General features: G+C 38.7%; 1 protein-coding gene across 1 annotated transcript; it reads right to left on the minus strand.

Moving 5' to 3' along the window:
• Positions 1 to 854: 854 nt before the first annotated feature.
• Positions 855 to 20,884, minus strand: appbp2 (amyloid beta precursor protein (cytoplasmic tail) binding protein 2). Its single transcript, XM_059330971.1, has 13 exons — positions 20,512 to 20,884; positions 13,683 to 13,771; positions 12,567 to 12,718; positions 11,685 to 11,808; positions 11,259 to 11,427; positions 11,064 to 11,153; positions 10,857 to 10,924; positions 10,664 to 10,769; positions 9,468 to 9,592; positions 8,952 to 9,037; positions 8,582 to 8,772; positions 5,764 to 5,929; positions 855 to 4,596 (listed from the first exon to the last, which is right to left on the minus strand). The coding sequence occupies exons 1-13, from the start codon at positions 20,647 to 20,649 to the stop codon at positions 4,334 to 4,336; spliced, it is 1,767 nt and encodes a 588-aa protein (XP_059186954.1). The 5' UTR covers positions 20,650 to 20,884; the 3' UTR covers positions 855 to 4,333.
• Positions 20,885 to 22,454: the final 1,570 nt, after the last annotated feature.

Consider the following 22,454-nt stretch of genomic DNA (forward strand, 5'->3'; position numbering starts at 1 on the left):
CTACGAGAATAAACTCTACTGCATCCAACTCTGATCATCTCCTGAGTATTTTTTTTTTTTTTTACGACTGCATTTTGTATCAAGTTTTCAACACTTTTCACAATAAAGGCGTGAATTCTGCTCTCTTTGTTCACTAGTTTTCCCTGGGAAGTTTGAAAACCTGTGAATCGACAATTGCAGGGAGGTTATTCTGTTGTCATGACTGGTGCTGAAAGACGATCCAAGGAAGTGTGGCCCACCATTATACAACAAAGTTAGCCCCATCACACATTGGGGGATTGTACTGTTGGAACAAGAATTGACATTATGTTGGGTACAGCATTAAATATCAACATCATTGTATGCTCGGGCATCAAGATTTCTATTCATAGAAACTAAGAGGGCCAAACCTCTGAAAATAGCCCCAGACCATGGAATAAGTATTTAAGTAAGATCCCTTACTTAAGTAAAAGTACTAGTACCACACACATTACTCCACTACAGGTAACAATTAAGTAATGCTAAATGTAGTAGAGTTTACCATACAATATTTTCTCAAAAAAAAAGAATATAGTTACAGAAACTGGAAATATTCAAGTAAAGTACCTCAAAATTGTACCACTGTACTTGAGTAAATACAGACCATAAGTACTTCAGGTTGCGCACTTACACATTCAGCTATATATTGTGACTTACTGTAATTGTGATGGGTCATAATGTATACAAGTAATAGAGGTCTGGAGGAAATTGAATGAGCTGAAATATAAAGCAGATATTGTATTATAAATATTTGGAATCAACAGGACATTTGTTTCGTTTCACTATTATGTGATTAAATTCCAGTTTAGTGTGTGAACACAAGAGAAAAACGCATGTGGCTTTTGTGATCAATGATACAAGTTTTTAATGTTTTTGCAGCTAACAGTGAAGCAGTAACAGGACAACAGTGAAACATCCCCTCATCACATTTGGTGTCAATCGTCTGAAGTCGTACGGAGAAACAGGGCTGTTGGAGAGATCACAGCTTGATTGAACATCTTTCACTTCGTCCACGCCCTCTGACCCTCCACCCCCCTCCAGCACAGAAATCATAGTATTCCCTTTCAGATATCAGTAAATCACATTGGTGACCAGCAGGTTTTGTCAACTCAAACTTTGTCGCATACATTGCAACAGACGGCTGGTTTCTCAAGCTTATTGTTCAAGGAAATACAGTTCAAGAAAGGACATTTCTGGGTCAATTTTTGTGACCGTTTTTTTTCCTGTTGGCCGAACAGAGAATGTGACAAGATATTAACAGTTCAGTTTGGAGTCAGGGCAGAAAATGCTCTGTGAAAACCAGTGGGAAAGGGTCTTTTACGGTTGGGAGAGAAAAATCCATTACAGAAGACAACAAAAACAGGACAACATGTGACTTTTGATTAAAAGTAGTCAGTGTAGCTGGAGGAGAGAACAAAATAAACCAGAGAATGGATTATCCACGGTGACATCCAATGGTATAATGTATTTTTGAGGGTAAATTTTTGTTAGTTATTTAGTTAGTAGGACAAAAAGATATGCATTTAGCCCAACTCCACTGTAATATACAGTTTTCTACTAATTTTCCAAATCAAATCTGCCATCTGTGTATAGCACTGCTGGAAATACCATCTGTAGGTAACATTCATTTACACTAATGCTCTGGAAAAAAAAAGTTCTGTCTCCCAGAGGGTGGGGGTGTGTGTGTGTATGTATGCGTGTGTGTGTGTTTGGAGGGAGGGCACACTAGCTAAAAGCACTGAGAGTGTAGCTGAGCGTCCTTTTAAGGGGGCTAAGGCTGGACCTCCTCAGCTAGAGCCACTCACATCACTGCTAGAGAGGGAGACGTCTGACAGCACTAAAGCAACAGCAAGGCAAAGCTCATTTTCTTCATTCACTTAAAAAACAAACAGTGGGGTATTTATCAAAAGGCATCACATTTTCAGTAACATTGCAGATATTAATGCCGAAATTATTTTCTTAAGCCGGAGACTGTATATTTTCACATTTTCCACCAGTCAGAAAAATTTCATCAGTTATTTCTCAACAGAGCTTTAAATATGCTTATTTCAACTGGTCTATGACCACACAACTGTGGTCAGTTCACCCAAAATATGATTAAAATCCATTTCTCACTCACCTCTAATGGTGTTGGTGTGGAGAACCAGTTTCATTTACCTACATTCAGAGGTAAGTCTCTGAAAAATTACATAAAAGAGGCAATAGCAACATTTCCTTATTAGTGTTCCTGTTGCTTCAGTTTTCCAAGGGACAATTTTTATTTCTTGGATTAATTGTTTCCAAAACTATCTGCAAGGACAGACCTACCAATCTGTGGGAAATGCTTATGTTTAGCCTGGTAAAATACTGTATGACTAAGCCTATGAAAACAACTGATTAAACTGCTTAAATAAAATTTATAGTCTTTTACACTATAAGGTGCCCACTGTGAGTCCATATCTTGGGCCGAATTTTGAACAAACCAAATGAAAGGGCTCTTTACATTTTGTTAATTTGTGGCCTTTTTGTTTATGCCTACATAAATAGATATTGGTGAATATATATTTTTTACTCTCTCAAATGTCAATATATGAAGCAGCCTTAAAAAAGTCCATTATTGGTCTGGCTATGAGTCAAAAGCAAATATGTTTGAGAAGTGCATTAGAGTTAAGTGGAAAACCTTTTTTTGCAACTGATCTGCTCCTTTAAAAAGGGAAAATTTTAAAAGTAAACATTGACATATGAGTTACAACAAAGAGAGCATCACAGCTTTAAGATTTGAAAAAAGACATGCTACTGGTTGTGATCACTTATTTTTCCTATTACGATTAAATCCAGCACCCTTTCAGGCTAGAGTGAAGCTCTATGGGGAAACAACTGATGGGATTTTGGACATAAACGGTCAGTATGGTGGAGGTTGATGGAAATCCATGGTCCAGTAAAAATAAAACAATAAAAAATTCTGGACCTTTGCATTGATGGGACATCTGTCAGGAAGGAGTGGAGAGAAAAGGCCAGATGTACAGGTAAACAGGCTGGCAACACATGCACACACACTCTCACAAATATTGGTCCCCATTGTAGTGCCCTTAAGGGTATAATAGTTTGTTTAGCACTTAGAAGTATGGGTCCGTCTACAGACAGATAACTGCAAGCTGGTGTAAGGCTGGTAATCATCAGTGGAGCACTTGGGCACCCAGAGTTCTATCTGTATATACTGACACACACACACACATTCATACATGAAGCCATACCTTAAGATGAACACATAAAAGGAGGCTTAGATGCCTCTGTACATCTAGCATCTTCCTCTTTTCACCCCTATCCAAGTCCCTTGTTGTTTTAAAGTAATAGTGTGGAGTGGTTTCTTCAGAATAAATGGCTCACTCCGTAAGAAACGCATATACAAAGGGCTACATAAACATACACTTTTGCATATAAATTATTGGCATTTTAATAGTCAGTACTAAGCTGGAAAAAGAAAGAATATATTGAAAACAAGACATGTGAAGCCTGTTGTGTGTGTAACAATATACCCACTGGTTGAACACATTCCACTGTTTGTAATCTCTCTCCAACAAGCACTTCAAAACAGGAGTTCTCTTAGGGTCCACTTTCATTTCTTTGCAGAGAAAAAAAAACGAGAAGCCTTCAATTAAACTAAAATGTACAATCTGCTGTATTACTTCACTGTACAAGTGTCAAATTTCGGACATTTTTCCATCTACGATCCACCGAGTGATGTTGATGGATGTGGGTTAAATCAAGTTTTACACAGACGTGTGTGGTCCAGATACTGTCATGTATATAGCCCTGGAGAACATGGTTTTGATCTGTGATGAGTCTCATGGCATTCAGAGCTACACTGGTATACAATACAAAAAGCAAAAATCTCCTCCGATTCCAAACTGAAAAAAAAAGGCGAGCAAAAGACAAGAGTAGAGGAGAGATCATTTGTCATCCTTACAGGATGGTTGAGGTTATTTTTCTTCTTCTTTTTTTTTCCGTGTCCTCTTTCTCTTGGAGAAATGCAAAAGTCTGCTCTGTGGGGTGAAGCTGCATCCAGTCTGGAGTTGCATCTTGGTGGTTTGTGTGAATGTCAATGAGGTTTGATAGCTTCTATACTTTTTTTTTTTCCACAGCTAAATGTGTGTGTATGTCTGTGTGTGTACTGGCAGCTGCAGTGACTATAAAGCCAACTGACTCGCCGGTGATGCTTGAATTTACTGTGCATTACTAATTAACTGTGTGCAACTGAAGCACCACTTTTGGGCTTAGTATGTGTCCTCTCCAGGCTAAAGCCCACGTCTTTTTTTCTCCCTCTTCCCTCATAAAATCAGCCAAGACAGGGGCGGGTGGGGCCCATGCTCTGAGCCAATAGAAAAGCTTGTACCACCTCCTGGGTCTGCTGGGGTGTAGTGTTGACGTCCTCCAGGGCGTCTGCCACGGCAAACTGCCGGTCCCTCAGCCGGTTCCAGTTGGAAAGTACGTTGTGGTATTCAAACACCTTCTCGTAGTTTCCCACGGAGTTGTAGAGTTTTATCAGGCCTCGGTAGTCGTATTCCAGCCCACTGTAACCCTCTCCAAACAGCTTCTTACCTGTGAGGAGGGAGGAAACAAAACAAACCACATTATAGAGCTGCAGTGATTAGTCGAGTAACTCAAAACTATTAGTCAACTATTCTGATATTCAAACTTTCATGACTAGCAAGGTTTGCTTAACTTATAACCTACCAGGTATTTCTGTTTTCCTAATGTAAATTTGCCTTGCTCATGTTAACATCCTCCTGTGTCCCATGTGCCTAAGTGCCTTTGCCTCGTAAGCATCACAAACATATGTCTAACATCCAAAGACCAAAATGTTTTTTTTTGTTTTGTTTTGTTTCGTTTAACTTAAAACAAGTTTGTAGTAATTGTATCGTATTGCAGAGGGTTATAAGATATTCTAAGATATTTTTTTGCCTGTAGCTACCCTTTTCCTCAACAATCCACATGTACTCAGTTGAAATACTGAGATTTTTGGTTAGACAGTGATTGTATTAGGATGGGTGGGGGGTATTCCGTTTAATTAAGCCAACATCTGTGTTTTCTTGTCAGTTAAGTATGAATATGCTTCTGGGTTTTGGACTGTTGGATTAGTTGGACTCTAAACATTTTTTAGACTTTTTACAACATTTTGTAATATTTATGAGATCAAGCAACTAATAAGCAAAGAAGTTTACAGGCTGATAATTAATAAGTAGAGTAATTGTTTGCCACCCTACATCATTCCATTTTAATTACAAGCTTGTTAAGCTCCTAATGGCTTACTCAGCCCCACCATATCCCTTAAACTTTGGACAAACATAAAGCATTAGAGGCTAATGTCAACAAGAAATATATCAATACCAGTCTGACAGCTTTGGCTCAGAACTTGGTCATTTTTGCAGCAGAACTCCCAGGAGCAGAAAAGAAAAACATTTTTCGGAAGTCCACGAGGCACAGGAGTGACCACAGGCCTGCTCTACAAAGCAAGATAAGAGGGCAACTCAGCTATCCATGAGCTTAACCCTTGCTTTGTGGTAGGCTTTCAACCAGGGTCATTCATCACGGTAACATATGCTGAATGGCTATGGTTTAGTTACTAGCCTGTCTATTAAGCTGCTCACTGGAATAACCAAGTTATCAGTTCTACAGTACATGATCCTAGCATGGACAAAAGTAAGATCTGTTTAAATACAAGAGCAAGTTGTACAGTGACCCATTGATCCCAGCCCAGGGTCTGACCGATAGCGATGGAGCGCAGGTAGAGCCTCTCCGCGTCTTCATACTGATTCATGTCGTAGTTGTAGAGGGAAGCCAGGTGACCCACAGACAGAGCCACCTCGTAGTCCTCGTGGCCCAGAAGCTGCTCCTTGATCTGGATGGCTTTGATGTGCATCTCTTCTGCCTCCTGGTCACAGACACAAACAAACAGACATGTACAGATATACATCAGACAAAGGCATAAATATTGACACAAACATTTGATTTTGTTTCTTGTGCCGTTTCAGTGTGCAACACATTTGATTCCTTCTTCACATCCGTAGCTTAAAGCAATATCCATATGGAATTTGAAAAGGTTTTGATTGCTTAACTTGTTCCTCCTCTTCATGACAGCCATTAAAAGATCCTTCTTGAAGCCATTTGAATGTAAGGGATGGGGAACAAAATTCAGTCCTGGAAAACTGATTCCACGGTTTCTTTGAAGCTCTTCCTGTGTTCTTTCCTATACAAAATCACTGTTTTATGGTTTATATTTTCTTGTGATATCACACGACAATCGTGGGATTAGATCGCAAATTCATCTTGCCAATGCGTTTCATTCGGCAGCTGGAGGCTCTGACTATTCAGTGTCCTGTGAGGAGCTACTGGCAGCAACGACACGGACAAAAACAACAATGGTGGCTTCTAAAGAGGTTAGCGTAGCTGCTGCAGTAGCGTCTGTAATATCAGAACTGGAGAGTATTTCTTAATTTAAAGAGGAGCAGACAACAACACTGGAGGCTTTTGCTCTTCTACCGACTGGTTTCAGCACAGACGGTGTGTGATGGTGATAGACCGACGGTTAATCCAATCACCAGTATCCAACGCAGGCTTTTCAGATAGTTCTGTGTAACAAATAATCTGTCAGCATTTAGATTACTCCACTGTAGCTCAACAGGGTAAAGCCCTTTACATACTCTACAAGAAGAGAGAAATTTGTTCTTGTTCTTGAGGTGGCAAGAACAAGAAAAAAGTTGTTTCTGGCCAGGACATTTCATACTTCACAAGAAACTCACTGCAGAACTCCTGGGAAGTCTTCACAGGGTCCTCCCACTGCAGCACACGTCTCATTCTGATTCAAATTTCTGACCAATCACACAATAGTTCTCGGACACCACACAAGAACAAAGTTCTGCCCAGATGATTTGTCAAGAAGGGCGAAATTTGTTCCCTCTCCCAGGGCTTCAAGTCAAAATGACATCATTCTGTTCTTGCAGCCCTGGGAGAGAGAACACATTTCTGTTCTTGCAGAGTATGCATTAGCCTTAACATACAGAAGGAATTTTACACTACACACTGTAACTTTGTTGCCTTGGAATCAGATGCATCTACGAGCTCCTGTTTTATTTGCTCTGGCACACACGTTTGGTCCCCCTCCACTGTGGAGAGGACAGGTTCCCAGCAGCCTTGAAGAAATCACGTCAGTATAGAACAAACTTTTACTTTTCCGTCATTTTGCATCCCACATTGATTACCCATGAATAAACCCTCTTTAGAAGGCTTCAGACTAACTTGCATTTTTGATTTTATCTTCCGATGACAAGCTAGTAACTTTGGAAGATATCAACTTGATCTGTCTGAACCCTGACTGATGAGACCTCAAATTAACTTTAACATTTATTTTCACACAAATCAAGGAAGGTGGATTTTTGTCAGTCATCACTGTTACTGAAATCATCAGGAAGGATCTTTTGATGGCCAAATGGACTGGATAAATCATTACAGCAAGCATTCCGTCACACATAGAGGCACCTGACTGTTTATTTACAATTTAAAACTTGTTGTGAACCTATCCTTCGACCAGAGGTCAGTTATTAGCCTGATACATAAATATGTACAATGTGTGTTAACAGTGTTTATTTGGCCATTAAGTTGTCTGTTAAACTGCTCTACATTGATGAACACATTTTCTTGTTTCCTTGTTTTAATTAAGTCTCACTGAGTAAATCCTTTGTTGTATTGTGAAAGGAGCTCAGGACGTGGGATAAGAATATCCTTCACTTTTCATATCACCTTTTGTTTGTGGAACAGAGTTGCATTGAAATAATGTCAATCCAATCACTCTTTTTTCAGCAGCAGGGGTAAAGGGTTATTTATCCCCTGGATGGGATGGTGTGTAAATATCAACAAGCAATTTAGAAAGTTTTAAAAAATGACACTGGACTGCAAAACAAGCTTTAAAGTGTACAGTGTTTCCCACTGGATTTTCTGTGACTATGATGGGGGGACCCGAACAAAGTAGGGGGGTCCAGTTGCATGCTCCCACCGGAGAAATTTTTTGCCCTAAAAGCCTAAATTTGGTGCCTCAAACAGATTCTAATGCCACTATTCCATCTTAATCATTACATATTTGAATTCATTATTGTAAAGCAGAAAAGGGGTTATTCTGTTTAATTTAAGGCATCATATTGTGGCAGTCTTGTAAATTCTGAGATGGACTCTGCTAACACATCCATGTGCTCTTATTTTGAAAGCTACATGTGTTTGCTTTTATTTTGAATGCCGGTCTCACACATTCTTACCTTAACACTTAGTAAATATATGCACAGCGCCGCTACTAAATGAGTGTAGCGGAAACACTGACATCTCTGGGTGCCAATAGTTTCTGTACCTTCTGTCTTTCCAGATAGAAGTCCTAGCCCAGCCCACATTCTTTGTTTAGCCTATTGTTTCTTGGAACCCTAGAAACCGGATTTTTATGTATTTTATGTGTTTTTATGTATGTGAAATTGTGGCATTAACATAGACGGCCAATATACAGTTACTGTTTGAGCTGTGCGATAAGTTTTGGTCAGGTCACCTTGAACTTCCTCATCGACTGGTAGAGTCGTCCTAAGTTGCCGTAGTGTTTGGCCGTCTGGACGTTGAACTCTCCGAACGCCTTCTTGGCCAGCTGAAGCGAGGAGAGGTGAAGATCGTGAGCCTCTTGGAGAAGGCGCTCTTCTGTCTCCTTGTTGTGGCAGTCAATGGCTATTTCCTCCAGAATAAGAGCTGTGGGAAAATAAAGGATTATGAAGAACATATTTCTGCAGTGCCATGTCACATTTTGGTAATACAATTGTCCATAGAGACCTTCCATTATCTTTGTTTAGATAGTAAGAACGCCTGCCTGATACCATTACCCACTGTACCATTCACACAGTGGGCAGAAGCCCAGCATATTGCCTTACCTTTGACTCTCTTGGAGGAGGCCAGCAGCAGATGGTCCTCAGGCAGAATGTGAGTTATGATGTCTATGGCACGTTCTGCATGGAATCTGAAGGGACAAACACAACAGATGACCACAAACATGTCTTGCAACTATGACTTGGCTGGAAATTGTTTTCTTTTCAGGAAAAACACATTCCAAGAAAGTGAAGTGTTTCCCCTGAGGAAAGTTGTTTTGAAGCTCAGATCATCTCAAAACATTACCCTATTCTGAATTAAGGTCTTTGTAAATAGGAAAGCCTATCACTGGATCAGTAACAAAAGACAGAGAAATACTGTTATCCTTGCCATCATCTATCACTGTGTCAAAAACAACCAATGCTATTTAATATATGAAATGTCCAAAGCATGCAGCAATGTAACAGAAAAGCCTGTTAGAATTATGGTCCTGTGCTAAATCTACAAGAAGGCTCATGTCTAATGTAATTAGTTGGCTGGTTTAGAAACAGTCCCAAGTTTGTACGATTTATTGTACTCACAGAGCGTTGTCAAATTTCCCAGAGCTATACTGGTGCACATATGAGGAATAGGCCAGGTCTTCATGGGCTGTGGCAACATGGATGTTCTTCCCCCCGAACACAGACTGTCGGATGTCCAGCGCCGTCTGACATTTGTTAAGAAAGAAAATACTTTTAATTATATGAAGATACAGTAATGCTCAACATTGGATCATGCATTTGGTTGCATGTGGTCACTTGTTAAACCCAAACACCAACAATCACTAATGCAAGATGAATAAATCCCAGTTTTTGTTAGCCTCATTGCCATCACCACCTTCCCGATATATTAACTGTGACGGAGCGGACACTGGGAGGGAGAGTTTGAACTTATCGTCCCATTTATTGTTTCCTTTTCTAGTTTTCAGTGATGTTGACAGACAGGTACTGAATGTGTCCCTGATGCATTAAAATCTGAAAGGAAAAAAGAACTAGTTTGTATCAACAAATCTGTGTGGAAATCAGCACAAGGAGGACTAATTATCTGTTAGTTTTTAGCAGCAGGTAGGTAGCAAAGTCATGGTGTGTTTGGCTAGGGAGGCTCCGTAGTTTTGGAGTGTGGTGTGATTTCTCCAGGCACACCGTGAGTGTTTCAGAAGAGAGTTTATCTGGCTGAATTTAATGATGAATTCATGAATTAATGATGGTCATTTCTGCTTGATATTTGTGCTAATAGAGCTAATAGTTAATGCAGCTAAACACGCAGCAGGAGCATGCCCACATGCATCTCTACTTTGGTCATGTTTACCTCCATATATATATATATATAAAATACAACTACCTACAGCTGTTGTCTCCATATAGCCCATCTACTCTGATTACACCATGATAATGTAGGCTCCATCCTGTCGCTGGAAACCCACCCACATGCCCCCAGACATGCCTGGTGGAGATCTGCACTCTATTGACTTCACCTTTGTAATTTGTTTGTCTGTTAGTTAGCAGGTTTACGGAAAACTAGAGGCCGGATTTAAATGAAATTCAGTGGAATGCTGTTGCATAGACAACATATTCCTTTTAGATTGAGAATTTCAATTTAGATTAAAATCAAAGGGCTGAGCACATTAAATTCCACTTTGGTTAAAATTGCAAAATAGGATATGGATTCCAAAAGTTTTTCATGAAAATGAGGGCAGAGAAAACATGTACACACTTCTGTTAAGGAGCATTCAACTTACCTGGTAAATAGCAACTGATTGGCATATGTTGTCTACATTTAATAGGTAAAATCCATAATCTAGCAGCGTGTCGGAGTACTTGGGATGTTTATGTCCAAAATGTTCCCTGTAAGATGGAAAACACTGAATCAGAATTTATGATAACAAAAGGAAGGAGAATAATGTTGAGTCTTTATAAAACACAGCAGGTTACCTTGCTAGAAACACTGCATGTTTGATCAGCTGCTCTGCTTTCCTGAACTCTCTCTTCACCACACAGGCCTGCAGCAGAGAGACAGAATCATTTCTGATCAAGGGTGTCCTTACAAAATATTGCTGTTCTGTACATATATTCTGCAGAAACACTATATCCCAAAACATAACTCAATAACATATTTTGAAATAAACAAATAAAATTCACCTTTGAGGCTTGCCGGAGGACATCAACCACTACTTTGACAGGCAACCCTGGAGTAATTTCCTTCATAGCCTCTATACACCACCGGTATGCCTAGAAAATGCAGGAATAAAAAAAGAATGGGTTCCACATATAATCTATGTCTGTCTGAATTCTCAACAACTCCTAATTTTCTCACTGGTGCTCAGACATACATACCTCATCATAGTGGCTTTTGGCGAAGAGCAAGGCACAAAGCTCGCCGTACAGCGCTGCCTTGTTGGCCTGGTGGCCATGTTTGGCTAATTTGTCCATGTAAGACTGAGCGAGCTTGAAGGTCTCCTCTCCCAGGTGATACTTACAGTTACCATTGCGGACATGAAGCAGCCTGTACAGACAACATAGGAAAACTTGATATTATTCTCAGGGGCGTGCATCCAATGTGTTTAGTATATGTAGACATAAATACAGATCAAATATTTTATAAGGGGGCATCATTCAGTCACAAAACAAGGTAGCAAATCAAAGTGCAATCACCATGTTTTCCTCATATTCAATGAGGAGGCCAGCCTGCATAAGTAAACTTAATTGTACACAAAAGGGTCAACAAATTCTTGGTACATATAACCAGATTTTGAGTCTGACCTGACACAGCATTCCACAGCCCGGAAGCAGTGGAGGACCTCACTGTGGAGCGTGCACAGCTGCAGGCACGACAGAAACACTTTCTCTGCATCTCCATACCAGCCAGCATCAGACAAAAAGCCACCTAGAATAAAAACACATCACATTAATTCAATCGTCTCAAATCCTAGGGGAGACAGATTCCACATCAACTGTGTTTACTGCGGGTTAAAATATCTTTCTAAATTTAAAAATATTATCTAAATACTCTATTTAAAAACAAACCTCATGGTATCCTATCTTAAAGGTGTTTGTTTAAGGGAGAAAGACTCATCTCTAAAGTGCTAGCACCAAATAAAGATTGAGTGTCTCATTAAATGATAATATAGTGCTAAAAGATTTGGCACTGGCTCCTCTTTTAAAGACAGTGGTCTCATTATTTCAAAAACAGTGACTGCCATGGCTTGCTAACTAGCCATGTTAAATAAATAAAACAAATATAACATATTATATAACATCCAAGAGTAAAAGTCCTCTCTAGAACCTGCATGGAAGTCCTGCGGCTTGTGAATATTTTTAATATTGTATGCAACTATATGTGGAGGCAATGTTTTAAAGGTAATATCGTGGTGGGAAAAATGTGTCTATTCTACCGATAAGTGCATCCATAGTAGTAATAATGTGGTATCATTAGATAGAATTAATTGTGTTTTAAATCATCAAAATGACTATAAACTATTGACAATGCTTCAGTCCATCTCTGATCCTTTTCTGATAAACTAAACGTATGTGGGAGGAATGAATGGCTCCCAATTATTCCCTTGTTGTTTGTGATAGTTTGTGAGATATAGAAACAGACTGAGTGACTGTGTGAAAGCTTTTGTCCCTTGCCCCCCCATTTACCCAGCACAAAGCCGAATTGGATAGCTTTTTCTTTGACATGGGCGTCAGACTCTGCGATGTAGGAGCAGCGGCGGCTGAAGGAGTTTGCCAGAACTGAGGCCACTTTCACACCGTGGTCCATTAACGCCTGAAAGCAGTGGTGCAGGAGGTGTCTGCAGGGGGTAGGACAAAGAAATTGACTATTTCAGTGGAAGGCATTATATGAGGAAATTATAAATATATTGTTTTTTATTAGTAAAGGCTTAAATGTAGCAATAACATCAGTAGACATCCAAAATATCTGGCTAATCACTAAAAACAATGCTGATGACTACTGCTATTGTGTTCTCATTAAGCTCATCAATAAAGGCTGAAAGCAACAACACACAGATAACACTGTAGAAAGGAAGGTGATATATGATCAGGAGTGTACCTTAACGTAAAAAGTATTTTGTTTTGCACAGGGTATTACATTCATGCTTTCCATATGCCCGTACTGAATTGGGTAAAAGGGCTTTTGTCCACTCTGCACCTTTTGCATGGAACAAGTTACAGAGAGACTGGAAACTAACGCTTTCAAATGTAGAGTCAGAGTACTTGAGGATGACTCTAAGACATGTATACTTTTTTTCTAAAGGGAAGTTTGAATGGCAGAGTATGACATGAACTTTAAAATGGCTCTGTTAAAACTGATGAAACTAACTCAACAGGGCCAACCAGGAGGAGGGGCATAAAACACACACAAAAAACAGCAAATTCAGGTGAAAACAGTAAATAACATCCAAAATAACTCCAATGTGTAGCAATGTATTATGCCATACAACTAATATTTTTAGTCATCAGCTGATTTTCTTATTGATATATAGACCACAATCTTAAATGTCTTGTTTTATCCAACCTAAAGTCCATTCAGCTTGTTACCATATAAGAAGTGGAAACACATTGAATCCTGTCAATTAAAACATGTTCACTAAAACACTATTTAAACCATGATTGAAATAGTTGTTACGTGTTGGACTGGCAAGGTAATGAGGTAAGAGACCTGATAACTAAATGTGTCAGGAACCAGTTTCCACAACCATTTTGTAAAACTGTTGATGAGGTTTCAGGAAGAGCTTAGTCCCATTATATACTTACCTTTTGTCTGAAGCCCGCAATACTTTAGCAAACACCTCCAGCTCACAGAACTCTCCTCCCAGCTGGCAGAGCCGGCCCTGCTGATAAAGCTGAGAGACACACACACAGATAGAATATAACATGAGCATGGAGACAGCTGCTGACAATAATATGGTTAACTTTTTCCATTTAGCATACAATGATGAGACTATAGATAAAAACTCATCTGATTGCTAACGTTAACAGAAAGCCTCAGCTGAGATGTACAGAATGCCCTTATGGTTGTTTTTAAATTGATGTTTAGAAAATGCTGCTGTCTGCTGCTTGTTTTATGTGTTGCTGATGTCTAGCCTGTCATCAAAATGCGCTGAGCTGGAAGTTGTTATATTCAGTGGCTTTCTGTGTTGGGGTCTATAGGGGACACTACCAGTTGCAGCCGTCTCTCTCTCGCTGCAGTTATTGGGTGAAATCTCACTTAATGTACTAAGGGTAAATCCAAACATACTCAATCTCAGTTGAATCACCACAGTGGCAGAAAATGGCATTATGAAACAAATGATCATTCCATTCAGGGGTATATGGGGTGCAGAATGTAGTTTCTCACAATAAACCATGATCTATTTTGACATATCAGCCTGTTTAAGTCATTTGAAAATAATAACGGTAATGAATGAATCACCATGGTAAACTAACTTGCAGTATGAAAATCTGAGGGAACATTGTAGCCTCACAAAGGCTAAATAATAATAGCATAATAGGATAATAATGCAAGTACGTCATGAAGGCAATGAACTTTAAATTCTTAAGAATATTCAGACACTGGAAATTTGAATGTCAAAAAAAAAAAAAAGAAAATATCCTAAATAAATAAAATAAAACCTTACAACCAAAACAATAAATATGCACTCTCTTACTTAAACAAATATGAAGGATTTGGACAGTGGTATAAAGAGTCATTTTTCAAACTTATCAAAATAGGTGGTTCTCTTTTAATCTAACTAGATCACCATGGCAACTCATGCTGAGAAGCCAGCCTAGTCGGGAATGGAGTGTGATGCTGAGCAAAGGGGTCGTGAAAATATGCATCTCTCAAGTCTATTGATACAAACCAGTCCCCCTGTGCTACAATCAGCCACACATAGCATGTGGAAGGACAGAACCTTGAGGAACCGGTTCTGCCCTCTCAAGTCCAGAATAGGGCAAAACCCGCCATCCTTCTTTGCTACTAGAAAGCATGTCGAATAGAACCCATCAAGCTGTGCTTGAGTTTCCACAGCCTTGATGGCGCAATACCCAAGAAGGCTGGTCACCTCTTGTTTCAGGACCAGGGATTTTGCAGAATCTTTGATCACAGTAAGTTTGATCCTGCTGAAGGTTGGGGGCCGGCTTCGGAATTGGAGTGTGTATTGCTTGGAAAGCGTGGACACCATCCAAGAGTTTGAGGTTTGCTCTTCCCAGTAGCTCAGGTGCTGCTGTGAAAATCGCAGCCAGCCCCTGAGGTTCAGGTTCAGACCAAGTTGCAAACTTTACGTGCCTTCTTCCGCCAGACCCGGAGGCACAGAGTTTGATGCCACAAGGAGTTAAACCTGAAGGGAGCAGCTCTGGACATCCCTTCACTACAGCTTACCTAGCAAGCCTCAGTGCACGAGGCATAAAATGCATCCCTTCCCTCCCTTCCCAAAGACATGCTGGGCATTGGTCGTGGCCATCGTCCACTTGGAGGGGGGCCATACAGGAGACACAGTGATGGCGAGTCAACAAACTGTTAAACACACGCTAACAAGACACAAAACAACAGCGAGTACACTGTGTTTACAAGAGCAATGGGATGCTCACAATTGCCGTACAATAAGAATATAAACAACAAGCTGAATGGTGAAAACATACGCAATCATGCTACAGGTACAAATCGCACACTTACTGTAAACGCTAGGCAGTAGGATAAAAGCACCAATCTTTACATGGAAAGATTGCGCCCTCTGATTTAAAATAACTGCACAAAAATACATATTATCCTCAACGTTATCTCCGCTGTGTATGTGTGTGTGTGGGTACTACCTAAGCAAGGTGAAACTCAGCACAGAGAACAGACAGGAGGACAGAAGCAGTGCTACCAAAAATGAGTTCTTCTGGCTGAGTTGCTTTGTCCAGGTGTTATAACAATTGGTCAAACCCTGCTGTTTGTCTGGCACCAGGTTGGCTATTGTGTTGGTGTCATTATTAAAATGAACAAGACCATGTGAAAAAACAATGAGGGCGACAGGTGACAGGAGCAAACTGCAGCTCTATCTCTTTCATTAAATGTCCCTTCACTTTTCCTGTCATTGACCTTCTTTCCTTAGCTGGCTCAAATGGGAGAAATTAAATTAGACCCAAAAGTTCTATTTACAACCACGAAGAGGGCTGAGAGAAACTGACGCGTTACATCTGTCATCTGCCTATCCCTCCATGTGTCAGTACTAGGGACAGCTCCACACACAAAGACACTCCTTAGGCTCGTCCATTTCCTGCTTCCTACACATCAACTTACAAAATGTATGTAAAGGTACAAAATGTTCAAACTTCACCTGCTTAACCTGTGGTTATCGTGTTATGGCTGCTTTGTGTATATGGTGATGGTCAATTGCTGGGATGTGGGTCGACCCATGGGTAGGACAGGTTCAAGTAGGGCCGCGCGATATATATCGATATAAAAAATATATCATAATATTTTTAAATGTGGTATGGAATTAGACCATATTGCATATATCGATATAGTTTAAAAAAATGTCTTTGTTTATATACAAATGCTGCCCTTACTAGGGTTTGTCATATTTAGTTGTTATGTAATGTTTTTTATTCTTTTCTCATATAAATATATTTATTTCAGAAAAAGATTGGCCTTTTTTTATTTCATAGGCTTTTTATATTTCAGATATTTTCTATATGGAGCTTTTGTTTTTTTTTAAAAAAAAAAAGGTACTCCTGTTGTTATAAAGTATTTATGTTCACTTAAATAAACAGTTTCAATAAAACGACTTGTGACATGTCATATTTGACTTTGACTGAATATTTGCTGTCACTTTGTGATAAAAATATCGGGATATATAGCGTATATTGATCTTCAGCCTAAATATATCTGGATATGACTTTTGGTCCATATCGCCTAGCTCTAGGTTCAAGCATATTAGAAAATATCCCAGCTTTGGGATGACCTGCAGCATTCCAAATATATTATTAATTACTATAGAAACATGGTGTACAATCATCACTCTTACTTACTCATTTTTTCCCATCTCAAACAAACAAACAAACACCACCACACAGCACTAAATATTACTTCTCTCAACTGTTGTCTTGTGCCCTCATTGGCTGTAGCACTCCGACAGATTTCCTGAGGGATCCAGATATTTAGCATGCTAGATATCTGTAACGTGACAACGCCGCTTAGGCAAGCCTCTTGTGTCTTTGAACAGTTATACATAGAGATTAGCACTCACTGGAGAGAGTACCAAGCAAACACCAATCTGCCCCTGATCTAGTTATTTTGTTGGGGAGCTCCAAAGACTGCTGACGAGGAATAAATCAGGCCTAAAATGTAGTGCCAACTTACTATCAGCAATAGGACCCTGTATCTTGGCCAAGACTTTTTTTGTTGTTGTTATTTTTTTATAGAAACATAGAGCTTAAACACAGAGGGATATGACGATCAGTCAGCTATAGGCAAGATGCGATCAATCAGATTCAACAATGTAAAGCCTTTGTCAAAGACGCCCCTACAGATTACATGAAATATATGCTCGTTTGGTCAAAGCCACAAATGGAGTCAAGTCACAATGGCTCTCAGGCAGCTAAATTATCAAGACAGTTGGTGGCAACTGTGGAAAAAACCTTTTTCGAATGGTGAATTTACAACGAACTAAAGCGTTTTGAGGACTATGTACAAGGAGGTATTGATTTGGCATAATTGCATAGCATATTGAGATTCTACTGCAGAGAACCTGAGCACAACTTCTCATACACTGAGAAGTTTAGATATTTAAGGATGTCAAATTATTATTTTAGCACCTTATGTTTAGCAGAAAGGACAAGTTAGCTACAACTTGCATATTCACTTTAAGTCATAAAATTCTTGTTACAAGTAACATTTGTCGAACTTCATCCACTTTTTTTTTTTATAAATGAAGGACACTCCTAAAGAAATGAATGAAACTTGGAAAAAAACCCTTATTACATTTTTTGCCTTGAGGCTCAGGCCATTTCACAATGTAACAAACGTGATAAGCCGACAAAACCATCTGCCTCATATCTTCAAGTGGTGGCAGGTTTCGTGGGAGCACACTAAGGTGCATTGCAATTCTGTGCAGTGCACACAAGGCCATGGTTAGTTTGCATACTTTTTCAGATGTGTATAAAAGGTTGCAACTTGCAGTGACTATAAAACCGATGTCCTTACGGTACCAATAATGCGCTGAGTCTGGGGCTTGGTAAGTGTTGTTACAAGTGACGCAAGTAGTGGATTGCTCCCATCATCTAAATTAAAAGTTGGATTTATGTTGAAAGGTAATAATGCAATCAAATGCAGAGTCCTGCATTCCCTCTGCAGCTCTCTTCAGCCTAAAATACACAGGTGTGTGTATTTTAGACAGGTGTGTATAAAAATATAATTAATAACAGAATGCCTGAGACCGTATTCTGTGTTGCTTTCAAATATGCATTCTGCTGTATTTACGAGGTGCACCTGGATGCACCATGCCCCATCATTGTCCCTGTTGTGTGGTCTTCAGCAGCCATGCTCTCACACTGTTTTTGCAGCACAGTACAGAAAAGTTTCATTAGGCTGTGATTATCCTAAAGGTCACAACAGGTGATTCCATACATTGAGGTCTCACTACAATGAAATGGCTACTATGAAGATCATTTTCATGAATCTATCATCATAGGTTCATACAATTAAGCACACTGAATCCTCAAGAGTCTCAGCTCTTTAGTCATACCCAAAGTATGCAATACCAAGACTGATAACTTTCACAGTAAATAGTTCATTGCATTTAGTTCACTGTTGCCATAAATGACAACATTGAGAACAGAAACTCTTCTTCATTTTCCTCCATCATTACTACTTTCACTAGGCCTGCACACAGTATGGCAGAAAAGTACTGTGTTTTCTTATGTTAGGTTTTATCAGCTGTTCGTGAATGCATGTACATAAAATCACAGGAGAATCTCTCCTCTTTTCAGATTTGAGTGTGGAGAGGCGAACGTTTGTGATGCCGCCCTTTAGCTGTCTAAGGGGTGCAATAAGGTTGGCTGTATGTTTAAAATACTAGTTCCAGGCCTGGTTTTTAAAGCTATGTGGCAATACATTGTTGTTGTGTGCTTGTTGTCAATGACACATTGAGGGCTGACTGCTCGAGTACAAGTATGTTTGTCTTGTTAGCCATAAGAAAGGGTACTTTTAAAAGAAAGTGAGTCAAGACAGACAACAACAAACCCACATAAATACTGTTATCGCTAGTTAACATGACAACATTTCCATTTTTTTTTTGCTGTTGATGTCTAAATTCAAAGTTTGTGAACAGTACCACCACGGGACAGTAAAAATAACATTAGTTCATAAGGATAGTTTGATGCCAGTTCTCAAAAACGTGTCCCAACAATAAAATAAGTGTGTTGATGTTGGCTGTATTTAAAAAAATATTAGCTACGGTTTTGATTATGTCTCAAAAGCAGCACTGTTTTGACATCTCGTTTCAATGTGGCACTAAATTAGATGTAGGGACCAAAAACAATTGTTTTCAAAGGTACAACATGTCAATACATTGTTGTTTTGTGTTTGTTGTCTATGACACATTGACATCTGACTGTACATATAATATAATATAATATATTATTCCCGAGCAACTAACTGCTGACTGCTCGAACAAGTATGTTTGTCTTGTTAGCTATAAGAAAGGGTACTTTAAAAAAGTGGGTCATGACAGACAGACGACAACAAACCCATATTGTAAGCGCTAGTTAACATGACAACATTTTTCATAATATGGAGTCTTGATTATGTCTCGAAAGCAGCATTGTTTTGACATCTAATTTCAATGTGACATTAAATTAGATGTAGGGACCAAAAACAATTGTTTTCAAAAGGTACAACGTGTCAATACATCGTTGTTTTGTGCTTGTTGTCTATGACACATTGACGGCTGACTGTATATATAATAAAATATATTAGTCTGTGGCAGAAAATATTTAATTTAATGTCACAATATTACATGTGACATTAAATTAGATGTAGGGACTTATTACAATTGTTTCCCAAGGTAAAACGTACACAGCACAAAACAACGTGTCAATACATCGTTGTTTTGTGCTTGTTGTCTATGACACATTGACAGCTGACTGTATATATAATATAATATATTATTCACTAGCAACTAACTGCTGACTGCTCGAGTACAAGTATGTTTGTCTTGTTAGCTATAAGAAAAGGTACTTTAAAAAAGATTGGGTCAAGACAGACAGACAGACGACAACAAACCCACATAAATACTGTTAGCGCTAGTTAACATGACAACATTATCATAATTCGTTACACGGGTACAAATGTAATTTACTACACGATCAATTCCGTTCATGGCTCCGTTGTCAACAAGGTGCCTTATATAGATAGTAGCTATGCTGTACTGTAGGTGGTGTAAGCTAACAGTTAGTTAGATGCCAGAAAACAGTTTGTATTGAAGAGCTAGCGAAACGTAATCACAATATAAGGTTAGCTAACGTTAGCCGCAGTGTTAGCAGCTGATTACACACACTGGTAGAGTGGTGGCTGTCAGATATACCTGTGTCTCTTGGCTGGTAAATATCATTCACGTACCTTATAATAGACATCGAACTGTATATTTTCTGGAAGCGACCGTATGTCCCTTCTTGACCGGCTATAGTTGTCGACCACTGCTGAGATAGCGGTGTTATACAGTGTTTCTGGGATCCATTCGAGCTCCACAGCAGCCATGTTGTTTTCCCTCTCCAAAAAAAAAAAAAAAAAGAAAAAAAACACAGCTACAGCCCTCCCCAACTCTCCCTACATGCGCTACCTTTTCGCGGATAATGCTATCTGTGAGTCCTCATGTGACATTCGCATGTAAAGTAAGGCTACAAATAATTTCTACAATCGCTACGATCCTAAAAACCGCCGTTTAAATCCCATCTTTCTCCTTCATCTCTCATTATTCGACGTCGACCCCACAGCAGTTCCGTGCCCCCGTCCCCACGCACACATACACTGCCGTTGACGCAATGACGTATTTGTGCAGTCCTTGCAACAAAAAAAAAGAATTAAAAAAATACATTTTTATTGGCTATTCAAAGTAGTTAGAAACTCTATTTGGTTGATCGGATTCGGATGGAAACAAAAGATATAACCAGAAATGTTTTAGACCACAACGACAAATTATATCACAGTCCAAACACTCACATTTTAGGAGATTTAAGTAATTGAATATGATATTATATGATAATATATGATAGATAGATCATAATAACCTATGATCAATCTGCATTTAAATTAAATGAGGGTAAGACCAAAATGATGATACTGATGATATTGATGTACTGGAAAATATATTATACAGATGCAAGTAGTTATTATTTGAATAAAAAGCTTTTACTGTCTTGGGTTTGTATTCGCTCTGCTATTTTGTCCATCAATGGACATTAAATCTTTAAATGCAACATTATTCATATTAAACATGAAACATGTATACTGACTTATAATATACATTGTCGTTGTTTCATTTGATAATAAATAAAACAGAAAAATCTTAAAACATAATACAATACAACAACTGCTTGATTTATCGAATGTGACCTAGACTTTCCTTTTTTTCTTAATTTTTTTCCTAACAAATTTAAGAAAAAAACTTAAGAAGATATTGGTGGATAAGGCTCATTGATTTCTTCTAAAAACCCATCCTCATTTTGACCTGCTTTACCAGCACTGACACTTCTGTGGGCCTCATGTTAAGGGCTTGTATAGTAGGGGTGTGCCATATCTTATCATTCACGATATTACTGGTATATTTTTTATATGTTAAAAAAATGCATATATTGGCAACATTCCTACTTCTTGATGTAGTGACGTCAAATCATTGCATTCAAAACTTACTGAAGTAAAAGTACAAAAGTACCAGCAACAAAATGTACTTAAAGTAACAAAAGTAAAAGTACTACTTATGCAGAATGACCCCAGTTAGATTGTTATACATATTATATATATAATGTTGGCTAATTATTTTTTATGCATTTATGAAAGCAGCATTTTACAGTTGTCAAGGTGGGGCTCATTCAATACTTACAAAATATTAATGTAATAATACATTTACAACATAAAAAAACAATCTGAGTAGTTCCATTCTGCATAACCAGTATTTTTACTTTTGATACTTCAAGTACATTTTGATGCTGATACTTTTGGACTTTTACTTGGGTAAGTTTTGAATGCAGGACTTTTTTTTAGTGGATTAATTTCACAGTATGGTGTAAGTACTTTAACCCTCTGAAATCTTCAGCTATTATGTCCTTTAAAAATCTGTAAAAAAAATCTTTACCATGCCATGTTGGGATCAGTTTTTTCCAGCGCAACCTCACCTATATGTCCTGATAATTAATTTTTAACTTTGACTTACTTGAGAAAAAATTTGAACCCAAAAGAAACAAAGGAAAACATAAAATGTGATCTTGAAAATTATATTTCAAAACACAGAATTTTAAATGTTGCAAATATGAATGGTTGCAAATATTACACATAACAGGTAAAAT

This window comes from Centropristis striata, chromosome 4 (assembly GCF_030273125.1).
Source record: "Centropristis striata isolate RG_2023a ecotype Rhode Island chromosome 4, C.striata_1.0, whole genome shotgun sequence".
NCBI classification, from domain to species: Eukaryota; Metazoa; Chordata; class Actinopteri; order Perciformes; family Serranidae; genus Centropristis; species Centropristis striata.